This window comes from Cyprinodon tularosa, unplaced genomic scaffold (assembly GCF_016077235.1).
Source record: "Cyprinodon tularosa strain WSP-4 unplaced genomic scaffold, ASM1607723v1 ctg87, whole genome shotgun sequence".
In the NCBI taxonomy this organism is placed as follows: Eukaryota; Metazoa; Chordata; class Actinopteri; order Cyprinodontiformes; family Cyprinodontidae; genus Cyprinodon; species Cyprinodon tularosa.
The window spans coordinates 2,365,713-2,375,803 of record NW_024039640.1 but is presented as its reverse complement, the minus strand read 5'-3'; the positions used below and the strand labels follow the sequence as shown (position 1 = coordinate 2,375,803).

At 39.2% G+C, this 10,091-nt stretch overlaps 1 protein-coding gene across 1 annotated transcript; it reads left to right on the top strand.

The window, feature by feature from the left end:
- The first annotated feature begins 346 nt into the window (after positions 1–346).
- Positions 347–9,639, top strand: LOC119775416 (membrane frizzled-related protein). Its single transcript, XM_038273390.1, has 14 exons — positions 347–606; positions 679–808; positions 3,403–3,511; positions 3,763–3,894; positions 4,006–4,170; positions 4,262–4,481; positions 5,630–5,760; positions 5,835–5,960; positions 6,038–6,114; positions 6,199–6,347; positions 6,438–6,568; positions 8,786–8,920; positions 9,155–9,282; positions 9,360–9,639. Exons 2-14 carry the CDS (start codon positions 755–757, stop codon positions 9,582–9,584), a joined length of 1,782 nt encoding a protein of 593 aa, XP_038129318.1. The 5' UTR covers positions 347–606; positions 679–754; the 3' UTR covers positions 9,585–9,639.
- The last annotated feature ends 452 nt before the right edge of the window (positions 9,640–10,091 follow it).

Genomic DNA, 10,091 nt, shown 5'->3' with positions numbered 1-10,091 from the left:
TTTTAGTGGCACTACCTTTTTCTGCTGAATAATTCTGTTTTTAGAGCAGACCATGATAAAAACACTAACGGATACTAAAAAAACCAACTTGGCATATTTAAACCCTAACACAGAATTTTCACTTTAAAAATAATTTTTAAATTAATATCTTATAACTGAGACTATTTGGTTTTTACCAGTTACCTAAAAACTTTCAGTTTGCATGTCCAAACACAGAAAAGTATGTTTCTTTACCATTGAAGGATTATACCATTTAGAAAGGACACCTCCCCGCCCCCCATCGCCTTACTTTTTCCCTCCTTCTAAGGGCTTAGGCCTCTCAGCTGACTCGGATTTGCTCAGGACAACTTTATGAAACCCTTTTCTTGCCAGCCCTATTCTAGCAGAAACACAAGAGAAATGCAGCTGGAGCAAAGATCAGGAAGGATGGTTATGTTTATAACTACAGCTTGAAACTCTTCTCCTGTCAATCATTTTGACTTTATTGTTGACTTTTTGATTGATTATGGATTACAGACGAATCACTGCTGTGTACAGGAGTGAGGACATTGAAGATTGTTTTCACAATCAAAGTGGAAATAAACAGTTTGCTCAAAATGAAAAATGGTAAGAAAACTCCAGTAAATGTCCTTTAAAGGTCCCTATAGAGAAACAGCTCTCCTCTTGATGTCCCTCTAGATTTACTCCTAAAAGGGCCGTTCCTTTGGACTGGATAGCTGACTGGAATCGATTCTCTTTCCCTTTGAGACTGAAGATGTCTGATCTCAGCCAGGTCTCTGTTTACTCCGACTCTTCTGACATTTATAAGGTAGGTGGGGAAGCGGTGAGGATCGGCTTTTTTTAAAGCAAGGATGCAGACACCTGCTGGAAATGTGACATGATGAATTAAAACTTTATGAAACTCTTGCATTTGATAGGTAATTATAGCAGGTATCAGTTTCCTTTGCAAACTTTTAGAGATCCAACTTTTTTTTTTAAAGTAATTCCATCCAAAGACCAATTGATTGGGCTACCTACCTTTCAGCGTTATTACCTTTTAATAAATGGAGAATATATGCAGTCATTGTTTTGGACATTCCGACCTTGACCTACTTTGTTCAATTGCCCTTTAAGTAATTGGGTTTCCTCTTGTCTTAACAGCAATTAATAATTTGGATAATAAGCCAGTTGCTCATGGTGCCTTTAGAAATGGGAGGGAACACAATAACCACTTAAAAAAAGATAACTAAAATGTGGTCTATTACTATTTCGATCTTTAGTCCCACTGACAGCAGCTTCACATGATATAAATAAACATTACTCATTTATGAAAGGATGTTATAAAAACATCATACCATGGATATCAATACAGTTAATACAATAATAGTAAAAGACTAATGTTTGTTCAGGCTCCTCCCTTTGATATACAGGACCGGTGTGAGAGAAAGTGTTACGTCTATGTTGTTTTAGCAGGTCTCCTCTGCTAGTGGTTCTTTGTGAGTCATCTTTACATAAAAAAAATTATTTCAGACATGGAGAAACAAAAATATGGATCATCGTATATCTGGAAAAACTACTTGTAGATAGACGAATCTTTGGAAATCCAATAATATTGATGTTTTTCAAGATATTTTGTGTTTAAGGATAAAAAGACCTTTGATAGTTTTGAGGGTTTTAGGATGGAGAGCTGACCAAGCATCCATCCATCCATTTTCTGTCACACTTATCCCAAGCGGGGTCGCGAGGGGTGCTGTCTAGAGGTGGGGTCCACCCTGGACAGGTCGCCAGTCCATCGCAGGGCAACACAGAGACAAACAACCATTCATGCACACACTAAGGAGAATTTTGAGAAGCTACATACATAAACTAGGGATGCACGATATTGGGATTTTGGCCGATATCCGATATGCCGATATTTTAAAACTCATCGGTATCGATATCGATACCGATGTTAAAGCTGGACAAAAATAAGTAGTCATTGAAAATAGCAGTTTTGTTATCCATTTCTGACACTTTGAAAAATAATATACTATATAATATACTATATAATATTACTATATTTTCATATCCTGATATCAATTTGATTTTTAAAAACGCGGTATGGATCTATTTTACTTTAAAAATCTCGTGAAATTTCATCGTTCTGTTACAAACTCTCATGATGTTTTGCAAATTCTTGTGAGATTTTGTTAGTAAAATAGATTGATACCGCGTCAATATATCAATATATAAAAATATGGCAAAATTTCGTGAATTTTCGGGGGATTTCGTAGCATAACGATGACATATACCAATATTTCATTAGTAAAAGAGATTGATATGGTGTTTTTAAATGGCAATATATCAGCATATGAAGATATTGTGATATTTTAATGTATCAATATTTTTTCCCTCGTCTTTAGAAGTTTTTAAGTCTGTAAAAAAAGAAGTTTTTGAGGAAGAAGAAGAAGTAGTATTTTTTATTTTTTTTTAGACTTTAGAAACTCAGAAGCTGATCAAATATCGGATTAAATATTGGTGGGGTGGCCGATGTTCGATATTCAGTTTTAAGGCCGATACAGGCCGATAATGATAGGGGGCCGATTATATCGTGCATCCCTAATATAAACAAAAAAAAACCAGCATCTAAGGTATCAGAAAGATAAGATTCAGATCTAGCCTTGTCTGCTAGGTGAATGCTTTTGTGAAATAAAGAAAAAAAACTTTTATTCAGGTTATCAACTAGAGGAATATATCCATCTGTCACGCTTCATCCCTGCTGGGGTCGCTGGTGCCTATCTCCAGCTGTCTACAGGCAGAGTCTGACCCTGGACAGGTTGCCAGGCCGACACAGTTAAACAGGACAAACAACCATTTACACACCTAAAGAGAATAAACCTAACAGTCATGTGTTTGGACTGTGGGAGAAAGCCAGAGTACCCGGAGAGAACCGACACATGGTCAGGGAGAACATGCAAACTCCATGCAGCAAGACCCCAGGCCGGGAATTGAACCAAGAACCTTCTTGCTGCAAGGCAGCAGTGCTACACGCTGCATCACTGAGAAGCCAAGCTGACCAAGTAGTCAAACAATAATTAATATAACACCTGATGATGGATTAAAAGTACACTATCTCTCTTTGGTGGATCTCTTTTTGAGATGAATCCAGAACTACTGCAGGATAGTGGCAGAGATTAGTTAGAAGAAGAGAGGAACATCTTTGTATTTCATATTGCACCACAGCATAGATTATTACACATATTTTGAAAGTTTTTTAAGACAGTGGGAGAAAACTAAAATCGTCAAAAATCTTATTTAAAGTCAAAATACATGTTTGGTTAGCTGAAAGCAAGCTAAATATACATCTGTAAGAGGAAGGACATATTCCTTTCTATAGGGATCTAAAAAAGCTGGTTCATACTAGTTCCTTTGTCTTTTCTGCAGAATGTCTTCTGTAATCCTGCTTTTGAGCTGGGAGGGGAGCAGGAGGAGAGGATGGAGGGATTCAGGACATCCTCATCCACCCCTGAACCAATCAAACCCCCAGCAGCCAGTGAGTTGGACAACCTCTGACCTGTAAATGACACTGATGGCTACCACAAACTCAGACGGCTAACTCGTCCTCAATTTAGGAGTCATGAAACATATGCAATCTCTTGCCCTGATTTTACCTTGACAGAAAAGAACTTATGTCACATGTAGTGTTCTGAAACTGCTCATCATCATGGTTCGTGCATTTTATTTAGCCAAAGCCAATTAAGAAATCATGTTATCAAATGTGTGTGGCTATAATCTGTCAATCAGGTCGAGGTTTTCTGGAAGTGTGCTTGATGCGTTTCCGTGGTGCGGGCGGTGGATGGGGGGTGGTGGTGGTCTCTGCCGCTGCCCTGCTCCTGTTAACAGCCATCGGATTGGCACTGGCTCTTATTCTAACTCGTGAGTCCCTGCTTCACCACAGTTATTCATCGTGCAATAGAAGATATTTGAGGATTACTTTTTGCTTCTTACTCTATTTCTAGATGTATTTCTGTTCTCTTTTTTATTTAGAGCTGAGGGACCAGATAATAGATGATCGGCTGGCTACATCCTCTGTAGGCCTGCAGAGTACAGGACATGAAGTTTCCCACACTTCACCCACGGTACCTTCAAATATCAGCCGCATAGGCAGCACAGCCTCAGCACAGCCTGCCAGGATCCCCAGGCCTGAAACAAGTAGGTCCATCCTAGATTAACAGACTTTTGATTTCTCCTTTTGCATGCTTTATTTTTCTCCCTAGATTAAATGTTTATTTCTGTCTGTCAGGTTGCGGAGGCGTTATGACTGACTTAGGGAACAGTTTCAGTTCTCCAAACCACCCGGGCCCCTACCCCCCAAACTCACATTGCGTCTGGGTGATCCAGGTTCCACCTCCTCACTTGGTTCAGATTCGTATTTCCTCTTTAGCAGTGGAGGGACCGTCCCCCTGTCTGTTTGACTGGTTGGAGTTTCAAGAACAGATCGAGGAGACCTCTGTTTTCACCAGGTTGGTCGGGCCTTAGGGAGGAGGAGAAAGCAAACATTTCATTTTAATACCACACATTTACATGAAACTGCTTAACTGATTCCACCTTTTCCAGTAAATATTATTATAAAAAGACACACGATGGCGCTAAAGATTTGCATATGACATTGAGGAGATCTTGAACAAAGAGGGCTTAAAGGAATAGTACACCCAAAATATGATTAGCCTTCATTTTCTACTCACCCCCATGCTGAACAACACTCTGGAGTACTTTTTTGATATCTCAAATGCATCTGGAGATCTGGGAGGCTTCTTGCTGTCTGCTGACATTCAAATAATGGAGGTCTATGGTGCCCGAGGCAGAAAGGTCCATAAAAGTCCACAAAAAACGTGTCAATATTCCTCCATACTGCTCGTCCAATGTATTCCAAGTGTCCTGAGTGGGTAGCATCCAGAATTTACTCGAAACGAAGTCATTTAGAATGTTTTTAGAGCATAAACAGTAGTGTATAGGATTTCCTGAAAGCGCTCGCCTGCGCGTTCACAACGCTACGGAAGCCGGCAGACCAAACCAGATGAAAGTGCGCATTCAGCGTCTGCTCTGCCGATAATGCAAGCGTAGAAGAAGAAATGTGCCGTTTACCTGTGCAAAGAAAGAAACAACGAAAGAAAATTGTCTGAGGACTTCAGTGTTGAGGAAGAGCATGAGTTCTTTGCCGAGCTGAATGCGCACTTTCATCTGGTTTGGTCTGCCGCGGTTTCCGTAGCGTCATGAACTCGCAGGCGCCCGCTATCAGGAAATCCTATACACTACTGTTTATGCTCTAAAAACATTCTGCCTCGGGCACCATAGACCTCCATTATTTGAATGTCAGCAGACAGCAAGAAGCCTCCCAGATCTCCAGATGCATTTGAGATATCAAAAAAGTACTCCAGAGTGTTGTTCAGCATGGGGGTGAGTAGAAAATGAAGGCTAATCATGTTTTGGGTGTACTATTCCTTTAAAGGGTATTTAGATTTACTTGGTAATATCCATCTTTTTGCATTCAGTCTTTGAAAATGTTGGAACTTATTGGTAAAATAATAAATATTTTGCATACAGACCCTAAGAATTGTAATGGATGCTTAATAAAAGTGATTCAAATAAACCACAAGCCTTTCTGCTGCAGGTTCTGTGGTAGTGTGGCCCCTCCAACGCTCAACACCAACAGCAGTACCGCGTGGGTCACCTTCCACTCTGACGGCAGCATCGGCGGTAACGGCTTTGCTGCACAGTACAGAGCTGTCCTGCCCGCACAAAGTCAGTCCTGGGTGTATATGCAAGCTTATATTTATTTATACTATCACATTATCATCTTTTGTGTTTTCACATAGAGAGCTGCAGCAGTGAAGAGTTCATGTGCGACGGAGGCCGCTGCCTTCTGCCCGTGTCTGTGTGTGATGGTCACCCAAACTGTAACGACCAAACAGATGAGGCGTACTGCAGCCAGAAGAAGAAAGGTGGAAACATAAAAGCTGTTAGGAAGGAAACAGGGATGTTCATGGAGAACACACAAGTGACCATTGCTGTTTTTCAGAATGTGGAGGCCAGAAGTCTGGAAACTATGGGTACCTGGCAAGTCCAAATCACCCCAGGCCTTATCCTCATCAACTGGTACTACTGGAAAGACTGGCTGCTACCAAAGAAAAACACTCAACTGCTGATAAATGAAAAAGCAACGTCATCTTTGTTTTCTAGTTGTGCATGTGGTATATATCTGTGGACGAGGGTCACGTCATCAACCTGAGCTTCAGAAACTTTAGCCTGGAAACCCAGGATGTGTGTGAGTTTGACTATGTTGAAGTTCATGACGGCGGCAGCATTGGAGCCGGGAGGGTTTTAGGAAGGTAAGGTCGACACAGTCCGTTAGAAACTATAGAAACGTTTGTCTGAGCTCCATAAGTAGAGATAAAGCAGCTGCTGTGCGTTGCTGATAGGTACTGTGGCACCACCTTCCCACCAGACCTCACCTCCTCAGGCTCCCACATGACAGTGGTGCTTGTCGCTGATGAGGGTGTGGCCGACAGCGGCTTTAACGCCACATACCAGGCCATCTCTGTGCTGAACAGTGAGTTCTCAGCTTTTAGAAAGTTACTGATTTACTTCTCACTCCCCCTCTATCTTTTTTATCCCCATGATTCTCAGATTGGTCAAAAGAAGACAAGATGATGCTTATTTATATAAGTTCCTGACAAATATACCAACGACACAAAACTCCAGCAGTCCTTCATCGGGCTGTGCAAGTGGAATCAAAAGAGGTTAATTCTATTAATATGAATGAAATCGGCCTCTGGTTTAGATTGAGGAATTGTAACTATGATCTGGGTCTGTTCTGCATTTGGCAAAAAGAAAATAATTACAGTGTCTTGCAAAAGTATGAATTTCCTGTTAGGGATTTTAATGTTAAATCAACACAAAATAGTGCATAAAACATTGATTGGTTTTACTCAATACACCAAAAAGCGACAAAATAAGATTTATCAAGAGCTATAATATAGATTTTATAATTATTGAAAGTCTCTGAAATGAAACAAAAAAAAATTCTATTTTTATGAATTTAGAAGAAAAATTATTGAACTCAAGCACTAAATATACTAATCGGTTTTGTAGAATGAGTCAGGCTAAGTGAGGGACAGTTAAAAGATTAAGAAAAATAGTTATAAACCACATACATTAGACAGTCTATCCGGATATTGCATGAAAACTTAAAGAAAAAGGGCTGAGCAATCATTAGAATATGTAACCTCAAACCTCTGTGTTACTCCCTTGTATTTTTTATTTTTTTTTATTTCTTATTTTTATTCTTTTTTTTATTTTATTTTTCTTATTCCTAATGCAACTTTTCCTCCTTGTTTGCACCTTCTTTAATTACTAGGCCAATATGTGACCAGTGAATTTCTCCTCTGTGAGATCAATGAAGCTCATCTAATCTAATCTAATCTAATCTAATTCAATTTATTAAAACGCAATTATCTAATCGCAGAAGCACTCAATTTTGGTAACATTATATTTAACAACAGTAAAAAACTGCATTTCTCTCTCCAGCCCTTAAGGTGGCTGTACGACACCAACAGTGGGTTTACCGCCACATAGAAAGAGAGCTGCAACTAGCATGCAGATCCATGCATGCAAATAGAAATAAACACTTTTCTATACAAAGGTTACACTAAAGTCCTGCAACAATGGACTCTGGAAAAATACATTTTAAAAGTCATGAAAAATTGAAACTCTGTGTGAAACAGCTCCATGCTTCTGATTGGTGCAAAGGAAAATTGAAATAAAATCACAATAGTGGTTAAAAATAATTGCAATTTTGATTTTTGGCTAAATTGTTGAGCCTTAACACTTTAAAGCCTGATCCAAGAATAAAACAAAACAGAAAATTACTTCTTTTTTTTTTTTTTTTGAATTCCTTATTTGCCCTTTTAACAAAATATGTAAAAAGAAAAAACAGAAATACATTTTAGATATTAATAATTTATTACTATGCGATAAGTCAAGATTATTTTTTGTGTAGTCTTCTACTGGCTATTATCAGGTATATCTGATTGTGTACAATAGGATTTTGAGCAAAGTTTTTACCATTAAATTATGTAAAAGGTGTCAGATGCAAAACATTTCAGAAACCGTATGTATCAAATACGATACATTTGTCATTATAGCGTTAAAAAGAACCCTTTTTCATTGCCTTAAAAGTCATTTCTTATTCTGCCCCGTTTAAAGTCACGATAAACTGAAGAGAATAAAACATAAATAGGCCAATTTGGGTTTCAACCTACGTGGAAAACACAATTCATACCAAGGAACTAAATCTGCACACAGCATTCCCTTGGTTTCCTATGGTGATGGCAGTATCATGCTATGGGGAGGTGTTTCAACAGCACAGCCAGGATTTTTTTAGGGCTTAAAAACAGGAAAATTCTAATAGAAAACCTGTTAGTGGCAACAAAGACAAAAGCCTGGGGCTAAACATATGACTAGAGGTATAAAGGCATACATTTTAACTCAAAACAAAATTGTTGTTCAGAACCAAGATAAGATTTACAACCAAAAAATAACACAAGAATGTCAGTCTAAACTGTAGGCAATACATCTGTAGTTGTTAAAATTGATGCAATATACAAACCCCTTTTGAAATATCTCACCATTAATTTTAAATCCACAGCCACAATTGAATCAAGGAATTAAGTTCTAATATAAAATATTATTTTCTGGACATATGACTCTGAAGAAGCCTAAGCACAGGTTGCCATGCCAACCTTTGCTTTCTGTTTTCCTCTAACAGAAACATGCCGCCCTGATGAGTTTTCCTGCAGCACAGGGGTGTGTCTCCACCAGCAGCTGCTGTGTGACGGCTGGAACGACTGCCCAGATGGAGCTGATGAGCAGAGCTGTGGTAACTCCACCTACCCTCCTTTCAGTAAGTCCATCTTATCGCTGACCTCAATCAAGAAGGGATGCAGGGTTTTTTTTTTGTCTATTGCTATTGAGAAGTTGACATAGGAGACAATCTATTGTTCACATTAAGGCAAAGGAAAGAGACGTAGCTCAGATTAAAAAAAGATGCCCCAGTTTAAAGGAACTTCAGCTCCTTTATTGTTGAATGAATTTGCCTAATGTTCTTCTGCTGTTTGTTTCTGAATAATGAAACCAGCTTCCTCGTGTGAGATCATAGAGGTGGAGATGTGTCAGGGCCTCAGTTACAACATCACCTCATTCCCCAACATATGGATGTCCATCTCTGACCAGAGGGAGGCTGCCACACTTCTAAGACAATACAGGGTAAAGTTTCCCTCCAAAATGTTGGCCTAACTCTACCTCCACCATGATTATCAGGTTTTACTCTCCTTTATGGCCAGGTGCTAATGGAGATGGCATGCTTCGAGCCGCTACGGAAGCTGGCGTGCGGGATGTTCCTTCCTCAGTGCAGCCCTCAGGGTGGCGTCCTGCAGCCCTGCCGCTCGGTCTGCTCCTCTGCAGAGCAGCAGTGCAGCCGGGCCTTAGACCTCCTCTCCTTTAGCTGGCCTTTCAACTGCCACCTCTTACCAGACTCAGAAGACCCTGTGGAGTGCTCCCAACCTTAAACCTGTTACTGCAAAAACTCATTACTGCATTCATTCTTTAAAATTTAACATTCAAATTTAATTTTCGCACTTTTATCCCCCTTAAAGACAGACTAAAGCTGCAAAACTATGGAATAAATTTTGATTATTGTTGCAAGCAAAGAACATATTTTGTAAAGGGGAATTTGAAACAGTCGATTAAAACTGAAAAACATTTCAAACGTCGGATAGTTTCATAAAATTGCAATCTTTTCAATCAACATTCTCTTTATTTCAGGCCCCTATAACAGATAAGCTTAGAAAAGCTTGCTTGACGCTCATGTTGACCAGTGGAACTTTGCTACTTCCTCCAGAGGAAAGCCCAGAACGAAAAGCGAATACAATCTTTAAAACACAATTTGGGAAGAATGCAATTCATAAAACACAAATATTTAAAGAGACATTTGAGGTTTTTCAAATCATTGATTTTTGGATTACATTTTTATTTATAAAAACTTGCTCTTTACTTGCAACAATAAGGGAACACAA

What these genes read in the sequence shown, in the direction of transcription:
- LOC119775416 (XM_038273390.1), top strand. Translation starts at nt 755, where the DNA reads ATGTCTGATCTCAGCCAGGTCTCTGTTTACTCCGACTCTTCTGACATT. An exon ending in AATCAAACCCCCAGCAGCCA is followed by an intron (nt 3,512 to 3,762) that starts GTGAGTTGGACA and finishes TCTGTCAATCAG; the next exon opens with GTCGAGGTTTTCTGGAAGTG. An exon ending in ACTGGCTCTTATTCTAACTC is followed by an intron (nt 3,895 to 4,005) that starts GTGAGTCCCTGC and finishes TTTTTTATTTAG; the next exon opens with AGCTGAGGGACCAGATAATA.